This window comes from Toxoplasma gondii, chromosome III (genome assembly GCF_000006565.2).
Source record: "Toxoplasma gondii ME49 chromosome III, whole genome shotgun sequence".
Taxonomy (NCBI): Eukaryota; Apicomplexa; class Conoidasida; order Eucoccidiorida; family Sarcocystidae; genus Toxoplasma; species Toxoplasma gondii.
In genome coordinates this window covers 394,286-416,564 of record NC_031470.1, presented here as the reverse complement: position 1 = coordinate 416,564, position 22,279 = coordinate 394,286, and the positions used below count along the sequence as shown (strand labels likewise).

The 22,279-nt window shown below is 51.7% G+C and overlaps 2 protein-coding genes across 2 annotated transcripts; one reads left to right on the top strand and one right to left on the bottom strand.

The window, feature by feature from the left end:
- Window positions 1-851: 851 nt before the first annotated feature.
- TGME49_252220 (tetratricopeptide repeat domain containing protein) lies at window positions 852-7,939 on the bottom strand. The gene is made up of 10 exons (XM_002369289.2): window positions 7,511-7,939; window positions 6,978-7,100; window positions 6,317-6,502; window positions 5,467-5,785; window positions 5,019-5,122; window positions 4,246-4,486; window positions 3,350-3,450; window positions 2,537-2,770; window positions 2,148-2,236; window positions 852-1,756 (listed from the first exon to the last, which is right to left on the bottom strand). Exons 1-10 carry the CDS (start codon window positions 7,736-7,738, stop codon window positions 1,684-1,686), a joined length of 1,698 nt encoding a protein of 565 aa, XP_002369330.1. The 5' UTR covers window positions 7,739-7,939; the 3' UTR covers window positions 852-1,683.
- Window positions 7,940-10,790: 2,851 nt separating this feature from the next.
- Window positions 10,791-22,269, top strand: TGME49_252210 (pentatricopeptide repeat domain-containing protein). Its single transcript, XM_018780974.1, has 9 exons — window positions 10,791-15,257; window positions 15,472-16,204; window positions 16,345-16,514; window positions 16,710-16,857; window positions 17,135-17,298; window positions 17,700-17,915; window positions 18,070-18,204; window positions 18,406-18,555; window positions 18,713-22,269. The coding sequence occupies exons 1-9, from the start codon at window positions 12,969-12,971 to the stop codon at window positions 20,420-20,422; spliced, it is 5,715 nt and encodes a 1,904-aa protein (XP_018638216.1). The 5' UTR covers window positions 10,791-12,968; the 3' UTR covers window positions 20,423-22,269.
- Window positions 22,270-22,279: the final 10 nt, after the last annotated feature.

Genomic DNA, 22,279 nt, shown 5'->3' with positions numbered 1-22,279 from the left:
CGTGACAGACTTGAGATACCACCTGCAAGCATTGGTATGAAAATGCTGGACATTCCATGCGACTGCTCGGTCAGAATATAGGTTAACAAATGTGCACTTCAACTATGTAACAATTCGCACAGACCCTTGTACAGTAGATGAGACAAAGCGTTGCATTCTTCCAAGTCAGAGGATATTCCTCAAGTAAACACACTCGGTTTAAATATACCACGGGGTGTGCCTTGCTCGAAACGCAAAATGACAGTCCATAAGCTATGGCACGTCGGATAGCCGCAGTCGCGTCGAGGGAACCATTTGATCACATCATGATGGGCACGCCCGATACCGGTTCCCTTCCACTTCTTCGTGGACGAAGGAGCGGCTCTGTTGTCCGCAGGAATGGACAGTAGTGGCTGCGGAGGTACCCTTTTGCTATCAACCGTAGCAACTGTGTACAGGAAGAAGTATTCACAATAGAATCTGAGTTGGAGATAATGGGAATGATAAAAAGTATCGACACGGTCGTGTGAGGGGGTGGAAGGGAAACAGAAAGTATAAAGCTGTGATTGTTCTACCCGTGTGGCAACGAATGAAGTGTAGTTGGGCAAATCGTGCGTAAAGCCTACGACAAAACCACGCCATCAGGATGGTTGTACTGTTCGCTGTTGAATGAACGGATGAGCAACGACATTCCTGCAGTATGTCGAAGAAAGGTGAACACCAGAGTGAGTTTCTTAACTAGTGCTCAGGCACTGGCAAAGGGCGCCATTTGTGTTGCACGTGCCCTGTGTACGACACTTGTATTGGTTTCAACATAGCAGGAGTGGACTAGCCGCAAAGGCAGAAAGGCGTGTAAAGTTAACATCACTTGAGTGTAAAGTTAACATCACTTTAGTGTAGTGTATACATGCATGCATAGTTGCACATTCACTATGCTGAACGCCGTTCGTTGAGATAATTTCGACTGTTTATATGAGCATAGGCCTATCCAAGTGCAATGCAAAGACAAGTGATACTACAGGGAGGGTGACATGCATTTGTGTCACTAGCCTCAGGCAATATACGAAATGTGCGTCTTGGACACCACATTTCATGGGGCACGTCACAGACACACACAAGTGGGGAATTTTAGTCGGAGCAACCGCTCCGACGCAGGAAACGTTCTTGGCACAAAAACACCCTTGATGTTAAGTCGTTGGTTTGGAAGAGCAACATAATAAATGACGAGACTACGTATTAAATCACTACTGGATGACTCTCACCTATTGTCCTTCCCCCCCCGTCTCCCAGCGTTTCCATTGTATGACAACGGACCATTTGTGCGAAAGCCTGCTGCTACCAGGATTGGGTAACAAATCGAGAACATATGTAGATTGCTTTTGCCGTCCACCAAGCCCCCTTTCTGTCGGGAATATCAGCGCCGCAGGATATTGTGTTTCGAGATCCCGGAAAACGTACTCAAAGCAGATGATGTTTGATGGAAGGACACATGCCCTCAAAACAATACCCTCTGGAGGCGGCCCCTTGCAATATTCAAGAATTCGTAGCCTCTCTTAGAAAAAACCCATAGGCTCATGAGCGAAGGCTGACTATCCACGGGGACCAGAAATAACTCAATCGGCGAAACTGCTTGGCACTGATCGAGTGTGAATGAAAAAAAGAGCATCGCCACCCACCCACCCACCGAGACCAAGAAAGACGTCATCAAGCGACCCGCAGAATGCCAGCTGCGATGAGCTTGTTGATTCCGTCTTTGATCTTCGGGTCTCGCAGATACCTGTAGGCGCGGCATGACATAAACATAAATAAGCCATGACAGCTGTTGTACAGTTCCCGACCGGCCAGCTCAATTAGTAAAGAGATTCCAAGAAACAAACGTACAGTAGAACCATTGAGGCATGCGCATCCTGCAACACGAGTAGAGTTTAACATACCACAGACGGAAGGCTATATGCTCATGCGAAGAGCGTAGGCCTGTCGCAAATAAAAAAACGTAGGGGAACGCATGGACACACAAAGAAGTAATTCTGTCCCACGTGGTCGACGTCCCAGACACTGCAAGACATTGCCAATTCCCTGAATCGCAGAAGCCGGCGTGGCACCGTCGTGACCGCATGCGTATAAAAAAGGATTTTTCATGGCGCCAGATACCTTAAGAGTTCGCTTACTCATGAATCAACTCAGGTTTCTCCTGGATGTTCATCAAAACGATGTTCATCTGTGGATCTTTCAGAATTGCTTGGATCTCCGGATCGGCCTGCACAAGTCATGAATGTCCTCGAAGAACAATGGACCAGTGATCAAACAGCAGAGAGAATAAGTCCAATACAACACATACATGGCCGAAACGTCTAGCGCACCGTGCAGGCCAACACGAAAGGCACTTCATCTGGCAGTCGGAGTTCCGGGAAGCCGTCGAGTTGCCATTGAGAAAACGTAGAGATACCCAAAAAGATAAACGTAAGAGGGGGAAACTGTACAGAAGAACACACATGTCATTGTTCGAATCAGGAACAACGCAAATTGCCGGCCTCGCCAAACTTCCGCCACGACTCACCAGAGAGTGTGCCATCTGTTCCGGATCAACCTCTCCGGAGCTCTGGAGTTGTTGGACTTTGTTCATGACAGCCATCTTTCCTTGGATGCATTCCTGATTTGTGGGCTCGAGCGCCAGGCCTTTGTCAAAAGCCTGCAGAGCTTTGGGATACTCCTTCAAGAGCATGTGAAGGTTTCCCTTCCTGCTCCATCCCTTTACGAAGGCCGGATCCACCTGAACACTTGTGTCAGCATCCTACGAAGACACACATCAACCGAAACATACACCCTGTTCTATCATAATCGTCCAATTGTTGTGCGCTCAACTTCCCACTGTGCCGGCAGTTCGTCGTGTCCTTGAAACACACGAAAAGAATACTTGTGCATGTCTCAATCTGGTTGCAGGCATGCATGCCACCAATGACCAATGAATAGAAGCATGTTTGCCTTTTCAGGATTCTCGCCAGCAACCTGATTTCATGAAATTCACGGAGAGGTAGAGGCAGACAAAAATATCGGATTCCTTAAACACAACGGACATCCCATCCGCACCTCAGGTTTTAACTCCCAGCGGGCCTAGCGACAAGAAAGTCAAACGGTTATGGACGGTGTCATTGCAACACATGCCCAAACACCATTCGACTGCCAGAGCGACAATGCATACAGTTAGGCACCGTTAATTCCTATTGGAAGCAGATGTACTTTGTACGTTTTTGAAAAAAGAGGACACTTCAGGCGTTAAATCACCCAGCCATTCAGAGATCCCCGATCGATGATGCTTGCTCCCCAGAGTACAATGAGGGCAATGTTGGCATTGCTGTTGTATGCGTCTTACCCGCAACGCAGAAGGGTATTCGCACAGTTTGGTTAACGCTGCCGCTCTGTTGCTGTACAATTTCGCGTCTTTAGGGTTCCGTCGGATAGCCTCGTCGTATTCTATTGAGAAACGCAGACACCATATCCACCGTCTCATCCGGTTTTGCACAACTACAGCATACTTTCAGGTTTCCGGCTTACACGAGCTGAGCAACGAAACACTGTAACAACTCGTGGCATGACACGAACTTTTGATCTCAACGGCCGTTCTCTCAGCCAGACACAAAAAAGTTGAGCATACAACGATCGGACAACATATGCGGTAATAATGATCTTCTGTAGCTACGTGCAGGCCAGTGAGGTGACTGCGGAACCTGCAGACCACCTACAAATCAGACACCAGAGATAGACACATCCATGATGCATGCTTTTGGAGCCGCAACGCCACGAGAACCTGTCGACCTCCTTCCACTTCCAGAACTCCAGACTTCGCCGTACTACATCAGTGGTGAAATGGACAACTCATGTATCAGACTGAATCTACGGGATATCTGCCCCCCAAAATAGGCATCAGTAAAATCGAATGCATCGGGGGCTTTGCTACCCTTGGAACTCGCTGCGCACGGCTACAGTGATACCCTTCGAGATGTCTGCCGTGGAAGCCCGCTCATTGTGGCCCAAGACGGTTCGTGAGAGACACCACGAAGATGTTACATTGCAAGAATTCACTTCGAAAGCAGAAACTGATTTACGTTCAGATGTCGAAAACAAGTAGTGAGAGCACACAAACGCTGAGCCATCGATCTGCGCCACACCGGCACTGGAGTTTGAGTGATGCAGGCACAAGAGACTAGAGGCGCGCTCACGAGGGGACGACTGCAGGACAAGCTGGCACTTTCAGTATCTTATGTTCACCTTTTTTTGCAGCAGGGTAGTCACCCTGTTTGAAGTATTCATTGCCTTTTTCTCGGTGCTGCTCCGCAAGCGCCGGGTTGATGTAGTCCTCTTTTTCCTTCTTCTCCTTTAGCTTCTTCACCTCATTGAGAGCGTTGCGCGTCATACGATTGTTATCCTCGCACAACGCCTTCTCATACATGGCGATTGCCCCGCTATAGTCGCCAGACCGAGTTTTGCATGCAGCCATCCGGCAGTACACCTGAAGCACGCACCGCAGCAGACCGGTGTGATGCCCCCTTTTACGCACTGCATCCTATTCTCTATGCTGGACAAGTATCATGACTTTCGCTTTGCTACTATTCTCGCTGATGCTAGGGCGTACGAAACACAACGGTCCGCAATTTTACAGGAAGTTAAAAGGACGTGGCAATAGTCGGGGACAAAGTGTCTGCAGACGTTATGATACCTTCTCACATAGCAAATGTGACAGTAAATTAGCGTTTCAGAATCTTCATCAACGACATCCAGGAGTCGACACTGACACAGACATCAACCTCCTTCTAAAAAGAACACAAAACGCGCTGGTCTGTCTCTGTTTCTTCATGCGCAAGCTAGTTAGTGCCACTACAGCCGCTCGCGCACATCTCTGAAACGCGAGTCTGAGTCACTCTAAAACTACCCATCATAGAACACAAACGTAAAGGACGGCTATTTGCTCACGAGGGTTGTCTTGAACTGGCAACTGCCTTCTCCGTGCTCGTAATATGGTGGGACGCGAGCAGGTGGCGTACCTTTGCAACTTTGGAGAAATCCGCTTTGCACTCGTATCGTTTGTCAAGTGCCTTCTGGCATTCGGCCAAGCATTTATCGTAGTCGCCCAGTTCCATGTAGACCGCTGCGAAACAAACGTAGAACAACGCAGAGCAAGGTAGGTAACTACAAATTCCTATCCTCCGAGAAGAGAAAAAAACGTCTCGCCTTCTTCCGTCTCAGGGCCCGGCTCTTCTAGTAGCTCCTCAACTGAAACAGTTCGATTCATCAAAGTTAACGTGGCCAGCACGGAACACATGCGCTGACACGAGAACCTGTTAACCAGCAACTGCTGTTCTTTGTGAAACACGCTGGCCTCATATAAAGCCGAACAGTGGGGAGCCCACTAAGAACGTACACCGCCGGCATTCGTGTCCCTTTTCCTTTGTTGTTTAGGGTATTCCAAAACTCTCTGTGGCGATCCCGCACCTGCCTTGTTGTTGAGATAAAGAATTTCGTTGGGGTTTTTCTCGATGGCCTCATCGTACGCCTCCAGGGCTGCCTCAAATTTTTTCTGCTTGTACAGTTCATTGCCTTTCTGTTTCAACTCTTCCGCCTCCTGCTCTTCTTTTGTGAGTTCTTTCGCCGGCTGTTCTGCCGCTTTCACGCCTGCTGCTGCCTTGGTAGCACTCGCGTTCTCAGCAGATCCTCTCGTCGGTCCCGCAGCTGTCCTGCTCTGAGGAAGCTCCTCTTCCTCTTCCAGGTCTCCGCCCATTGCTGCGATGACACCCTCTTTGACACGCACGTCCTACGCGCAAAGGCAAGATACAGAAAACCACCCGCAATGAGACGAGGCCGCGGAGCGCTCCAGCACGCAATACCAGTCTCAGACGGTCTACAACTACTTGCGCTTACGGTGAGTAGGGCCGACGCACCAGTCTGGGCAAACAATCTTGCCACTGCGTCCACTCCGAATCGTGAAGGGGTGAGTAAATGGTTGTGCAGAGAGGTAGCTGTTTGCCGTTTCATCCGCAAGCTAACACTTTGGTTTCTGTCGACGCTCAACCCCCAACTGGTGCAGCCGCTAAAGATCATTCATTCACCCACCACAGTGGAGCCTTCACCATTTTTGTGTCTTCTACTGCGTGTCCCGTCGCAAAGGTAATTCTGTCTATCGAATATTCACACCGGGCATGCCCATCCTTTCATGCGTGTGGTACTGTTCTGGCGCTAACGAATCAGGACATCCCCTGTATACTAGCGGCGTTGCCTGCTTGAGCAACGAAGCCATGCAAATGCAAAAACTCAATCTTCTGACCAGGGCGTATATCGTCCCTACAGGCTGAGCCATGATGAGTTTAAGCGATTGCGGGTTCTTCTGGATTTGCTTCAAAATCTCCGTTAGACGGTGTGTATATTCCGGGTCCTCCTGCTGGTACTTGGCCAGCTTGGGGTGCTTGTTGACTGCTTGGGCAGCCGCGAGCATTGCCTGCATCGAGAAGAACTGGTCCGTTTGCTGCTGCACCTGTGCAACCGGAATAACGGAAACAACAAGCCGAACACCTGCACTCCACCTGCTCAAACGAAGCATTTGTTAGTGGCACGAAACAAAGGCGTGAGGAATACAACGGGGAAACGTTCGAATCCCCGAAGATTGGTGCGGCGGCAGTGCGTCCACTCGTACTGGGTGCAGGCTTTCTGTGGCCTCGCACGAACGCACAAAAGATAGAAACTGGCGCCGTGTATACCAATCGGCTGGATGTAGGAGTGCCGTTATAATATTTTAAAATACTTAAAGGTAAATGTTCGAAGCCGCCAGACACGTGGATGACAGAACCACCATAGTCGTTGCAATATTAGTTTAGCACACGCCCTCTGTTTATTTTGGATATCCAAAATTTGGATATCCTCGCTTATGCTCCATGCAACTTGACGGGTTATGCAAGGAGATTTGTTCAGAATACCACAAAAGCTGCTAACGCAGTTAGGTTCCCTCGTACCTGGTTGAGACCCTCCTTGAGCTGCTCGTTCGTAGGGTCAACCTGCAGCCCTTTGTGATACGTTGCCTCAGCTTCTTTATACTTCATCATCCTAAATTCAGCCAGGCCTTTCCGCGAGTACCCCTGGAAAGCGGGCAGAAAAAAAATCCAGTACGCAGCTCGAAAAATTGTCACGTGCCTGTTGAGAACAGGTTACTTCGTAGAATCTCCAACCATCGGTCCACTCCAAAAATTTGTGAAAGCTGTGCAGCAGAACACGTGCGTTCTACATGTGGGAATCTACATTCTCCATAATTCCCATTAAGATAAGTGCTGGGCTCAAGACTACCCGCACACTGCTGCTCTTCTGCAACTCCGGCGCCACACAGCGTGTCTGAATGCACACCAACTGTGTTCACTGCATGAATTCTTCTTTGCGCTGCATTTTTGCCCCCCACTTATCAAGACAACACATTTGTTTCACGTTCACCAAAGACGATGGTGCTTGAATCGAACAGTTTGCACCAAACAGACTGCCGAAATAGATGACCTACCTTTCCCCATGTAGGGCGCAACTTGACACACATTTCCGCATCGTTCAGGGCCTCTTCGAGCTTATTAAGAGACGCATATGCGCCGGATCTATTAGAGTACAGAACGGCATCGTCAGGCGTGCATTTGATGGCCTCTGTGAAGAAGCCAACAGCATCCTCGTATTTGCCTTCTTGAAAGGCGGCGTTGCCTTTCGCCTTCAGTGCCTGGGCAGCCTCAGTGGCAGACATTTTTGTTTTACACAAAAGCGACGACGAAGTAAACAGCAAGAATGGAACTCTCGCACTAGGGGGGAACTTCGGGGAATTTCCCTCGCCACAGAAAAAGCACGGCGCGGCGCAACGGCTGTGTCGGACAGCAGAGACACTCCAAACGGGGACATTGGAGCCTTCTCTGCTCCTTTGAGAGGGATAGGGTTTATTTTAATCTCTGTGTTGCTGGCCTTTTGCGGGGTCAATTTAAAGCAGGCTTTCTGCCGTTTCGCACGCGAAACCGGCAGCGGACGAGAAAAGTCACGCACGCTGGCGTTGTAACGCAATCGAGTCGAACTCGTCGAAAACGTGAGACCAGCGTTGTTCGCGTGGGCAGTTCTTAGATAAGACCCCGCTACTGGTGTTGATTCCTAGGATGCCGCGAAAAGCGGTTAAGGCGCCATAAGGTGTCAAATCTGTAGTGTCTGAACGAACAAGAATCTACGATGTGTGACATTGCATCAGACCCCCCAAAGCTATGGCGGCATGCCATCGGGATTGTTTTGCTCTCTCCTTATGATTTTGTGTCGCATGGTGTTTTCTTTGCCAGCTGTAACAAGCTCGGAGAAAAGGAGGGGTCCACTTTTTCGTCCTCAAATCACAGAGATATTGCGTCGGTAGAGGCGGCACTGGGCCAGTCAACAAACGGAGACTAGGCGCGTGTCTGTCTCCGCCGGTGCCTGGCGGCACGATGGAGACAGCATTGCTTCGGCGGGAAGTGCCGTCGAAGCCAGCAACCAGAAATCGTCAGGCACAGAGTCTCTCATTTTCTGGAGGATTGTTGAACATCTACTGTAGACAAAAACTTGGTGAGACGACTGTCAGATGAACATAAAAGGTACGCATGTTTCGGGAAGTGTGCAGCTGCTTACGAAAGTCCCTGGGCGCTTTTCCATTTCATGGATGGAGGAACAATACAGCACCGTGCACATGGAACCCAGCTGGAGAAACAAGGCTGCGACTGAGCAGGCCTCTAACAAATCCGGACATACCGAGTAAGGAAAAAATATTCTTGGGACAATTAAACAAAGTGACGGCGGACGACGTTTACTAGTTAACATACACCGATAGTACTGATGCTACACGTAGAAACGGGTCACTGCCGCTCGTAGCCGAAAAAACAGGAGAGCTACACATTGTTCGTGGAACAACGTGCCGACAAAAGACTTCAGGCGAAGTGAATAGTACCCACGTGACAACGCTTGTTGTCCTATAATAAGTCTATAGTGAATAGGGTAGAGAAGTTCGAGACATTTGCGCTGAAGAGGTGCAGAGTCGTAGACTGAGTATGACAACGATGGAAGTGGGAGCGTTCCTGAACAAGGATATATATTCTGGTATGGCGGAAGAACTGAGATAGGGTCTCAGGTCGCGTTGAAAAATGACTCTGTGGAGGAAGAATTTCGCTTGTGTGTTATTCGTTCAAACATACCTACTTTAGTACTTTTTAACATCTATGACAAAACGAGGAATGTCATAGTCGAGTCCAAATTTGGAGGAGACGCCTGTTTAGAGATGCCTAGTTATAGGCATCCAAACACTGAACATGAACAGCCGATGTTCGCTAGCGTGAGTTGCAGTGAAGATTCAGGATGTAACTACGCGATTCTTCTGAAGATCCATTAGCATCGGCGCCACCCTTTCAGATCTCCGACTTGACAACGCACCTTGACTGTGGTTCCCTGACGCGCAGCGGTGTGAAGTGAGAGTAACTGTAAGCTGCTACAAACAAAACGACCGCAGCACCAGAACTAGTGAATCGAATTCGCTGTGGGCAGCTATTCACATTTTTTCTCGAACATTCGCCGCGTCGACAGAACCGAGGCGTCACCATTATCATCCTACGAGTCTGTGCTCTCGGGGAATCTTTGGGCTTTTGTCCCAATACGCTGCTCCTCCCTCCACCACAGGTTTCTGCCGGAACCGCGTAAACTTCAGCTTTCTTCTGTTCCCTCGACTTCTTGTGACTATAGAAGGCGATGAGTTGGAAGTGTATTTCAATTCCGTGCATTTGAGACGCGACCAAGTGGAGCAGTTGACCAATGAACTGGAGAAGTGACTATTGGACCCCCAATCCTGTCTCGGAGCTTTCGCTCGCTGAAGGCATTAACGGACGTAGACATGTGACGCCACGCTAGCAGGTTACACTGAGCATTAGTTCGGCTATCTGGAATCCCCGACTTCTTCCCCAGGGTGCACACTGAAATTGAAAGGCGGCTATCTCTGGCTCGACGTTGGAATTCTTTTTCCAGGTTCACCTGCTTTTTTCACTGAGGATGTGGGACAAGCACAACTCGTTTTATGGCATGCATTTCTGTCACACGCTACGTCTGCGTGGACCGGCTGTTCATACGCGTTCCACTGGTGTGGGGGGTTCGCAAGGACGTCTAGAACGAAACCCCCTGCCGGGACTAGAGTGCCACCAGAACCGCTTACAAAAGACAGAGGCAGCAATTCCGCTGTCAGAACATGCGACAACACAATCTCTACTGTCAAATTTGTGTGGTGTCCTTCGGCTTCGTTCGTCTCCTCCACAAAGAAGCAATAGAAGCCGCCGAGATCAGCCCTAAGAGGTACTCAGCATTCTGTCATTGCACGACGCAATCCACCTTTTGTAACTTCCGCGAAACCTTTCATTAGATTTGCTTGCGTGACCACGTTCAGTTATGCTAGTTACGCTATTCTAATACTGAGGAAATTACCTCAACCGCTATGTGCTCATCGTGCGTCGCACCGTGTCTTTCTTTGGGCCGAAAAAGTAGCGCCGCCCTCGCCTCGATGTGAGCAATCGAATTGACCAAACCTACAGTCCTTTCCAAATAGAGAAACACGCTGCGCTGACGACTACGGTCTTCATACCCGACAGTGACGGATGCTTCAGAGAAAACCCGTCGTCATTTCATTCCCCTGAGCATACGTGAATTGGCTGGCGACCTCGTTGGCGTACCCTGGTTGGCGCCCGAGTTTTCGTGTACTGGCGGAAGTCTCTCTTGAAAGAAAGACACAAGCCACAGCAGCACAGAAAAGTGGTCTTTGCCTTTTTCTGCGCATCAGCGAAGGCGATGAGGAATTTATATTCTCCGCTGTGTCAACAGGTCACAAAGGGGGCACTTTTATGTGCGCTCGCGCGAGCGACTGTGCGGCGCGCGTCTGTTTCCAGTAGGGGACGGCCTCCCGTGAGTCTACTGGCTGGCCGCCCGTCCAACTGAATGCAGCTGGAGATTAGTCCGTGTTTCTGCCCGTCGTGAAGCTCGCAAGCCTTTACAAATGGTGCTTGTTGCGACATCGCCTTTTTCAACTGCCTGGGGAGAACATCGCACGGGCGTCTGCAAATTTGCTTTTTTCCAAGGGGTGAAAATATCGGATGGTGTGCTGTAGAGAGGGGAGCGTGCTGGGAGCGGGTATCCTCGCGTGTCTGGGAGTCGACGTAAGAGACGTGTGGGCGTCGGTGGATAGGGGTGTCTGTTTTGATAACCAACACACCAAGACACCGCCAGTGTGAAGAAAGCTGCCTTCCCGCGCGTGCGAGGGGTGGCACAGTACCTCACCTCGTCTCGAGAAATCTAGACACCGATTCGAACGGGGGGGGGACGAAGGGAGGACTGCATTTTTTTATGTCTGCCTTCTTTGCTCGTCCGATTAGTTGTCCCTGGTTAGACGTCTGCTTTTTCAGCGTGCTGTCTCCTGCGCGTTTCCTTAAACGCTTCCTCGAATGCTGCGATCTCTTGGAGAGACTAGTGCGTAGTCAAGCGGAAAAGCGGAGCCGTAACATCGTGTCTGCGCCGCTAGTCCCGTACTCATCCCGTAGGTTCCGATGCTCCATCCGGCTTCTGCAAGAACACTCGGGGATATATGAGTTCCTTCGAGTGTCGAGTGCGATTGGCAAAGAAATTCGCTGTTTTCATTTACCATGATATCGAAGAAAGTTTTCGTCTTGCACTGAATTTTGTTCCAAGGTGCCTTCCTTGCAACTGCTTGCCAACGAGACACACACTTGGCAGCTGCTTACGGAAAGCGCCCGCTTTGTGACGTGCCCATCTGCGCGGATATATGGCGATGAATGCCACTGTGAATTTCTGCAGTCAAGGCGTGAGAGCTTCAGATGTCGACGATCGAACAAGCGGGTCAAACTGGGAGGGCTGCACAACACGCGTGAGATGGTAATATAAATGGAGAGTCTAAAGAACTTTTGATTTCCGCTCTTATCAAAGCAACGCAGTGCCGACACACCACCATACCAAACTCCAAGTGCGGACAGAGGGGGCAGAAAGAACACCATTCGAAGTGGCTCTCGGCGACGACAGTTGTTTCGTTATTCTGCCTCGAAAGAACCGTCCGTATCCAAATTCCGATCGTACTTCGCGTACTATCCAATGCTGCAGTAACACGTCGGCTCAACAGGATTTCTGGTTGTCGTCGTGGGGTTTTATATGAGCTCATCGACTCTGAACACACAGCAAGAACGTCGTTTATGATCGCGCGAAGATATGCCGTTTCTCATGGAGATGTCCTGAAGTCTAGTTTTTTGGTGTAGACATCGGAGACCCACCGCCCTAGAAGCCGAAGTGCGTGGAACAAAGGTAATTTCGTCTACTTATTCCAGGCAATAAATCGTGTCCAACGGTCTGGTGGGGGGACCCCGGGGACTTTGAATACCGCTTGCATTCTGTGTCGCTGAAGGGCTGCTCAATTCCGCGGCCAGGAATCTACGCCGCGCAGAATATCTGTAGGTGTAGGCGACTTGATGCTAGAGCCCCCATCAATTTGTGGCGGGCTCGTTCCGTGTCCAGTGGCCGTGATTCTGTTTGTTCGGCTGCACGGCCAGCTCGCTAGACACGTGGAAAACCTGTTCATTGTGAGGAGCTGTGCGAAACCATATTCTTCAGGGCGCACTAAGGAATTTCAGTGGAAGTTTCATAAACAGAATTCAAGACCGGGACTGCAAAGGCCTGCCGAGCCTCCTTCGCAAGTCAACGACGGTTTTTCTGTTGCATGCGCGAAGCGACGGGGATTTTTACCCATTGAAGTCTGAGCGCCTTGTTGTGGAAGTGCGTACCGAGGGGAGTTGTCGGGTGCGATCGCCGGTTTTGTCCCCTAATCGACATCAAGGTACCACTCGTCAGACTTCAGAGTGACGGAGTGTCACACACCAACAAGCGTGTCAAAGCAGTTTGTGGAAGTTTCGTCAGTGACGGATTGCGTTCATACCATGGCAAACACAGCAGCGTTTGCGGGGGACGGCGGGAAGACGCAGGAGAGCGTTCTGTCTGCGTCTGTTAAGGCGACTGCTCTACTAGATCAGCTGCTTCAAGGACTGGGCGAAGAAGAGAAACGCGTTGCAAGGGTTGTCCTACGGCACTGGTTGTCGACTCTCTCAGATGCGAATTCTCAGGTACACGCGCGGCGATCGGCAGAGCGAATGGGCGACGCTTCGCCGTGTGAGGAGAAATCCGAAAATGGTGAATCCGTGCTTCCTTCTGTTGCGATGGAGGCTAGAGCGGATGAACTTGCTGAAGCTTGTGCGGAGAAGGATTTGCTTCTCTCTGCAGCAGCAGCCCTGCGGCATCACCTATGTCGTAGCTATTCTCGGCACCTGCAGCCACAGACACCGAGTCAGGCAAACGGGCCGTGCTGTTCCTCTTGTTTTGCGCCCACTTGCCGACGAGTTACTCGCCTAGCGCCAGAGAAGAGGGCAGGCCTGCCAATGCTGTGCGACTGTGCGTGTCCTGCGGCGGTGGAGAGGGCACTATGCGGAATCAGTTCGGCAACAGCCGCCGCATGGACCGGTGTATCTGCGGACGCACCGTTACAAACCGTTACGTGTGTGTCGACCGCCGCCGGGGCCGCTGCCACCGCAGCTGCAGCCGCTGTTGGGGTATCATCAGATTCCCTCCATGCAGCCTGCACTGTAGCTTCGAACCTTGTCTGCGCGGCTCTTCGGGCGCAGCTGAGGGCGGCTTCGCAGAATGAGGCCGAACAAGCAAACGAAAAGGTTCTATCCAGAGTCATCTATAGTTTGTACTGCGGAAAGTCCACTTCCTCGATGAGGCGACCCGAACAGCTCGACGCAGTGGCTGCCGGTCATGCTGTGGTGTTGCCAGCAAAGGTGAACGACGAAGCCACACTCTGTTGCAGCACCGGCAGTGAAGCCGAGAGGTTTCCGGAGTTCGTTCCGAATTCGGGGAAGCAGGGGTGTCACCCGCTGGTAGAACTCGATAGCTCGAGCCCGTTACCCCTTCTTCCAACGACGTTCAGTGCTCTAATAAGCCATGCTGAACAAACTCGAGACAAGGACTTGCTTCTTCTGCTTCTCGCAATTTCACAGGACTCGTCTCAGGTCTCGCGATCTGCTGATTCGAGTCCCCGGCGTGATTCCGGCAGCCTGGCGCTGCGCAGTGCTGGAGACCGAGTGCTCGACTCGGTGAATTCGGCTAGAAACCACGTCGAGAAGGAGAAAGTCCGACCATTCTTGACTCTCTCTGATACCTCCGCACTCGTTCTCCGCGGTGTGGGCACGGCGAGTGCCAGCTGGCGCAGATTCTGCGTGAGGACCGGGGGGACCGAGAGTGACTCGAGCGCGGGTAGAACTGGTGCTAGAACCAGTGTCGCGACAGAGGACAATGCTGGTTTGTTGCAACAGTGTCACACAGATGGGGACTCTGATCGAAATGGCGTGCAAATGGAGGCTTCTCAGGAGTCCGTTCCTACGTTCAAAATGGGGATCTTCGCACCGGCGGACCACAGCAAAGGTCTGAGTGATGAGGGGAGCGTAGCAGCCACGCGCACGAGCACAATGAATGACAGTGGCAATGTGCCAGTAGCTGTCTCTGCTGCGCTGTCGTCGGCCTTGATGGGAGACGACTGCTGGGAAGAGAACGTGGCTGCTGCTGCCTTCCCGTTGGAGGAAGGGGGAGAAGGACCGCGAGACAAGGTGGTGGTCCCTCGTCTGTCCAGTCCATGTAGCGAGTCCCGAAATACACCGCCGCGCGTGCCTGGACCTTCCGACGTTCCGGCGGCAAGCGTCGAGCAGTTCCTTTTGTCTCTTACAAGCGATGCCATGTCCACGACGTCTTGTTCTTCCGAACTGTCGTCGGCGGCTACGTCTTCTTTTACATGCGTCTGCGGGCGCGCCTCTTGTCAGCTGTGCTACTGTCCGAACGACGAGCATGTGCGCCCAGAGGCAGCTGCAACCGAGGCCGCCGCGATTATGAGGGGCTTCCAGCGACTAGGAGCAGACGCCACACGCGACCCGAACGAAGCGCTCTTCGAACTGCTTCGAAAGACGCCTTGCATGCCGCCACCCGGGCTCACTAGGGGGAGTGGAGTTAGAATGCGTATGGGGAAAGGCGGAGGCGCAGGGAGCAACAACAGAACAAGCGAAGTTCAGAGCAATTTGGAGGCTTTGCAACAAACAGATGGGAGTCTTGCGACTGTCCACGACGGAGAGAAGAGTCCAACGGAGAACGATGAAGGGGAGAGGAAGCTCGAAGCTAGTGAGGTATGTGTTTGAGCTCAAAGGCGCCAGCCATGGTTTCCTTATGTGTAGCTTCAACCGCGCTCGTTTTGTTTTCTGTTATCTGGAACGTCAGACGCTGTTGGGTGCAACTGTTATGCCGCATGCCGTCTCGATCGTAGGCTATCGAACGATATGGAAAATAATCAAGTGCGACATCATGGAGCTTACGCAGTGGTGTGATGCGTTGTTGGTGCAGGAGGGAATGCTGGCAGCAACAGCTCTGCTGAATTCTCTATCCATCCAGTGCGGAAGGGGGGATGGCCCGACCTCTCAGGCTGACGACCACCAAGACATTGACACGGAACTCGCTCAGCGTTTCTTGCATCTCGTGCAGGCTTGCAGCGGTCAACGGAAGCCGACAGGTGTGAACAGTGAGAAGAGCGTGCTCGTTCTCCGAAAGGGTCATGATTTCGAGGGAGCGAAGCAGGTGGCTAGCGACACGAACTTGTACCTGAGAGGCGGACAGGGAGGTGCAGCCGATCACACAGCGTCGACGACTGACTGTCTGTCGGTTGACACCAAAAACAGTGCCGATTCAGTTGCAGAAACGGCTTGCCGTAAGGCATCGAAACCCATTCATTCCGCATCGGGAGGTTCCGCTCGGCCGAGTACAGCTGCTGGGAAGATGAGTAGGTCCCTTGGAGTGGGATCGCATGTAGTCAGTGCTTCCACAAGCAGCTACTCGCTCCCTCAAACACTCGTTACGAATAATGCTGGCGGCCGTGCTGATAGTGTGGAAGGCGCCACAGACAATGTTGGAAACGGACAAGAGGCGGAGTCGGGTGGTCAATCGGGAACAGGAGGACAGTGGACTGACGAGCGGAGCGGAGACGACGTTTATCGGTACGGTGTCCGTCTAAGGCACTTGGGCCGAACAGGCAAAGTAAAGGCGTGCTGGACCGTATGGAGCAAACTCAAGAACAGTCGAGGTACGCCGTGTTCATGTCACACTTGGAAGAGAAAGCGAGTGCTACACTGCTCATCTAGATCGAGTCAGCAATCTGGGGTCCCCGTTAGAACCGTCTCAGATGTTGTGTGGCCTCTTTGTTTTCTGTCACTTACGCAACAGGCTTGCAGCCAAACGCAGTGGCGTATGGGTGTATGTACGATGCGCTTGTGAGCAACGGCCGCGTTGTTGAGGCATTGGAGCTCTTCGAGGAAATGAAGCGAGAAGGCCAAGTTCCGCCCAATACAATCATGTATTCTACAATTATAAAAGGATTTGCCCAGAGCAAACAGGTGCGAACGACGGTGCATGGGCTACGTGGGAGATGAAAACAGATATGAACGCTTGTGAAATAGTGGCGCTGCGTACAGATTCAAATTTCGCGTTTGAGTCTAACGCCTGTGACTGGAAGCGTGGTCGGAAACATCACAGTCGCGCCTCAGTCGCCGATCTCGTTTTCGGGTCTGTCGCTGTGTGTGTCTTCTTAGCTGGATAGGGCGCTCAAGATGTACGCGGAGATGCAACAAAACGGAGTGGCCATTAACACTGTTACCTTCAATTCCATTGTAGATGCGTGCGCGCGTGTCGGTGCTATGGACAAGGCAGCGATGCTTCTCGAAGACATGCTGTCTCAGGGTAAGGAATGGCTAAGACGGACTTTGTGGTACTCGGTGAAGCTGTTGCGATTGATGGTTGTGGGGCAGAACGGTATTCACGGAAGCATGCTCTTGTTTTCGGAGCAGATGGACATCAAAATAGGCGTTACCCATGTGAAGGGACGTTTTACGGTACCGTCCTGTGGGAGAGAACGAGTCGTTGGCAACACATTCGCGTGTGCCATCTGGAAGCTGGATATACTTCAATCTCATGCGGGTCAATGTGGTTTGGTATTTCATTCTGGTGTTTATTACAGGAATAAAGCCAGACTTGATCACCTTCTCGACAATCATAAAAGGATACTGCGTGCATGGAGAGATGAACAAAGCTCTGCATCTTCTGAAGGCCATGCGGGAGAGGCATATCAAACCTGACGGTGTACTGTACAACTCTCTCCTGGATGGCTGTGTCAAAACTGGAGTGAGCTGAGGTGGTTAGGATAGAGCGTCTCTGAAATTTCGCTGGATGACAAGGCAGCCAGGCGAAAAAGATGTGCAAACGGCTGCACTTGATTGGGGGAACGCTCCATTTCCTTGTCCCTGTCTTGACAAGTTTCAGAGGACCGTTCGTAAAGAGAAGCGGACACTCGGTGAACATGGCGCGATTGTCGCACAGGGATTTGATTCTCTCCAGGTGTGTGCCTGTGTGTACGGTGCAATCAAATGCCTCGCGCTTCTGAACTGCGTAGAAGTCTGATGTTGTGACCGCCTGCAACACCATGTCAGTTGTTCTCGTAGAACCTCTAAGGAAGGGATGAACTCTTTTTGGATTACGAACCCTTATCTGTGCCTCTGTAAGTTGTGATTTGTATGTTCTTGTAGAGGGTGTCGCTGTGCGAGTACCTGTGGGAGGAGATGCAGAGGGAGGAGATACCACCGTCGAACTTCACGCTGACCATTCTCATTAAGATGCACGGACGCCTCTACCAGCTGCAGAAAGCGTTTGACCTCGTCAAGGAGTTACCCCGAAAATATGGTTTCAGCATCAACGCGCATGTCTACACGTGCCTAATGGCAGCGTGCATTGTCAACCGGGAGGTGAGTATAGATGTGACAGTGCTGCATACACCATTTCCGTCTCCGTCCTCTTTGAAAGTGGTGGTGCGCGAAGTCCCTTCGAGTCTCTAAAGCTGAGTTCATCCTCAGTTTGCCTAGTGGTCGTTCGGATGCTGTGCATGTTTTTTCTGTACAGTATTATCTTGCACTTGAGGTATACGACTGCATGGAGCGGAGCGGAGTTCGTGGTGACCCAAAGACACTCACCACCATAGTTGGAGGATGTATCAAGGGGCGAATGATTCGAGAAGCGGTCAACATCGTCTCAAGGGTGAGGCTGGAAGAAGCGAACGCTGATGTGTATTGCCCGTGCTGATGTCAGACGGTATGTGATTGAAACGAGAGCACCGTGTTTCGCAGCGCTTCCCATGTTGTTAATCTTGCTAGTATCACCAGAGACAGAGACGTTATCGTGTTGTTCGTTCGTGAGGAAGGAACAGTCAGATTGTGTGTTCGTGTCACGCGCATGCAGGCTCTTGATCAAATGGTTCCATCAGGGGGGTCGGCACCAAACATTCAGGGCGGAGACTTAGGCCCCTCGCAGCACACGGGATTGACTCTGGTGGACGAGAAAACTCTCCGGTTTGTTATCCAGCAAACCAAGGCACATGGACTGGCAGAGGTAAGATAGCAACCGAAGCTCGTGGCTCTGACAGTTGCGGCGAACGCTTGTGGGCTGTTCTGCACTTTTCACTCGATGATGGGAACGTCAATAGAATGTAGAACATCTGAGGTGTACGACGAACGCCGATGTGAGCGGTCTTTTTTTCTGTCCTCAGGAACTTGGACTTCCACTGGTTCATAAAGCAATAAGCGTGGGTCTTCTTCGTGGCCGGAATGCTATGACAGCCTTGCATGCGGTGGGAAGCTATTCAACCCCGGCGCTCCCCGTGGTCCCCCCTCGACCCACATCGGACGGTCCGAAGCAGCGCAACAGTCAGGGCACCTTCCCACGAGCTTCGTCAAGATGCGGGATAAGTAGTGTTTTGAATGGGGTAGATGGCCTGCCAGTTAGCTACAGCCAAAGCGACAGACACGACATCGGCGTGATGTCGCTTCCTACGGGACGTGCAGGCGCTTGCTCTTCCGTTCAAGGTATTTCACCAGGTGTCCATGAAGCGGCTGTCCCGTACGGAGCGTGTTTCGATGACTTCAACCAGCTTGGTTACCCGGAGCAGCGTCACCAAGGCGAAGTGAATGAGGATAGTGCCTTCGCCTCCTGCGCCGCCTATGCGATCCCCTCGGCACTACGTCTTGACGCCGACTCAGTCCCGAAGAAACCGAGCGCGAATCCACAGAGAGAAACTGACACATACGCACTCTCAAGCAACTGCCCACGGCTGGAACAGTATTCGGAGGCCTCGTGGCAGTGTGGAGGCAAGTCCCATCAGGATGTGGCCGTGTCGGCGTCAAGGCCAATAGGAGAGGTACCCCGTGTCACATCCGCTCAAAATGGTGTTGGAGGCAGTTGTGCTGTGCGAACGACATCGTCAAGCTGCGTCAACGACCAGTCAGCATGTCGACAGACCCTGAATGTGGAGCCATATGTCCAAGCCGATTCAGCGCCTCGAGTCGGTTCGACCCAGGGCACATCTGGGGATGGAGTCGATGGCTCTCTTCTTCCCACGCTTTTGAGTGTCAATTTGTCAACTGCAGGTGGCCCGCGTGTACGCTCGCAGCAGGTTTCAAGGGAGACTATTTCTCGTCGCCATCGGGAGGAGATACACGACGTCTGCGCAGAAATCGGCCGTGCTTCTGCCCGCGGTGAGATGATGATCTTGAGAGCGAGGCCACAGTCCCCAGGTGTTTCTGAAAGTTATGTCGACACTTTGACATCTAAGTTGGATAATCGAGGACTAGACTCTTTCGGACGAGCTGACGGGGCGACTGAAAGGGATCCCGCGTCCCTTGTGTCATCCATGGCTTCCCCCATGCATGCTCAACAGTTAATGGCATTGCCGCTAGAGAGAGTCCTGGTGGGGACTCCGGATGGGTTGACGGGCTTTTCACAAGAGGGAAACTTTGAGTTTTACGCCTCGGGCCCCAGAGCCGCCTCTACAGGGAAAGGCAGCAGTCGCTTTCTGCTGCAACATCGCAGAGGGGTGCGCGGTCATCAGATGCCTTGTAACAACTCCGGTCTTTCGGTCTCGTCCATTTCTGGTGTCTTTGGAGTGGGAGACCCCTTGAGTACCAGTGAGAGCGGTACTGAGGAGTGTAGCTGGAGCAACGGGCACGGGCTGCAGCGTTTTGGGATTCGATGTGGACATGCACGCCAGCCAGCTTTCGGGGATGGTTGCCGACCACATGGACGCCTTCACTTCCAGCCTCCGCCGCCTCCTTACTCCTCTTCCGGAGTCTCATGTGGAGCGCCGGTTCCGGGAGCCACTGAAAATGGGTACGGGGGCGGTGGCCGAAGACGGCGGCAGGCGCAGGCGCAGAACATGTGGAGAGCTGATGCGCGGCACCCTCCAAGGAAAGAGGGCTGCTAGAGGTGTTGTCTTGGTCTCACTGCATGGTTGTTGGGGTGAACGTAGTGTTGCTGAATGGTAATTCACTGTCAGGGGCACTGCTGTGTGAAGACGTTGGCAGGGTGTCAACGGCAAAGAGGCTTTTCGTACGCAAACACTAGAGAATACAGCCGTCCTAAACCACCTAGATAGCCAGGCATTTATGAACGTGATGCATCTGACGACGCGAAAGAGAATCACTCGCAAAAGATGAAGTGGTTTTGCCTTGCGATGCCTTGTAGAAGATCAAGGCGTACATCTGGATGCGCTAGATGTATGTGTACGCCTGTTATTTGTGTACGTATGCCAACGGCATCATGCAACGCCAGCGTCTCTCGTGTTTGCTCGTCGTGGAAGCCATATCGTGCTGAGAGCGCGGCAGAGTCACGACGCCAGCTGCTCTTGTATCACTGGACCGGAGGTGACATTCGGCTGGCGTTCCACGATTGCCACTGTCTGAATGTGTTGTGTATGTACGCACGTGTTCGTTTCACACATGAAACGTGGTAGCTCCTTCAGTGTGGGATCACCCTCCGTGAAGAACGATCTGTTAGCAGCCGAGGTGAAGCAGTTACCAGAATAGCTGATGGTAACTTTCACGTTCATATTATAACAATCGGGTGCAGAGACGCCGCCAAAGTTCATTTGAACCCGTGCTCCCCTTGGGGGTTGGTCGAGTACCTTCAGTTGAAAGTTGATCGTGCGTGTCGCAGAAAAGCAGTTTTCTCATGAGTGGGTATGGTCCCCTTTTTAAAGACGATAGGGACCCAATATTCAGGTTTTCGGGATGGAACATCAGGTAACAGTGTCTATGCGTGCTGCTACTGAATCGGAAAACGGTGCGGGGGATCAGTTTATTCCCCGTCTGTTAGCCTGCCTTGTATGAACGACTTCAATCATTTTTGAAGCACTGTGCATCGTGTTACAGAAAGGTTTATTTCGAGGAAGTCGGTGTAACGGGTGGGTCCACGTGCCCATGTTCTGAATTGGAGTCGGTGGAATATGCTGAATCTGCAGGTTTCCGAGTGCAGGTTTGAGGGAAGTCACACCGTTTTTCCGTTCCGTCTCGTTTGTGTCTACAGTATCATGCTGTTACCTATACTGTGTGATATATTACAGTCCAGCGTTTTCTCCTGGACGCGACGTGCCGTCAACACGCTGATGCGGAATCCACAATTCTTCCAGATAATGCATATGTATATGAGGCGCCCGAGAAGTCGGTTGTTTCGCCCACATTCGCTACGCATCATAATAGAAGACGGGGTTACCACAATCATGCTTACTATGGTATACAGGGCACGTACTTCCAGTTTGGGGAGCAACACGCCGCAGATGAGGCCGCAGGATAAACGTGGAATTTCGTTCAGCAAGCATGATGGGGCTTCGAAGCCAGTCTACACGTGATCCTGAAGTTCCGTGGTATTGGTGGACGGTACCTGTACGTAGTGAGTGCCACAAACGAACGTGATTCCGCGTACCGTTTTTGCACGCTGCTAGACTCGTGAGCCACGTGCCTCTGTTGTTGGTTGCCCTTCGCGCGGTCGATGAAAATCAAAGGGCCAGATGGATTCGCTGAAGCGTGCTGACTACGTGATAATCAGCCCTGTTGCCAGAATGACACAAAAACGTTGACAACAGGCGTAGTTCTCTGAAGCAATCTGAGTTCAGCAGCAAGTTGATCCGAGCGTGCGAGACAGCACCAGGACGAACACGTCATCGATTCAAACTTCGGGAGAGCGTATGGCGCGCGGAAGCTATCTGCATGTTCCCTTCCACTCTCTAGTCTGGATTCTCGGTCATTTAGTCAAGATAGAGCTTGAACGTCGCCATTGCTGCCTT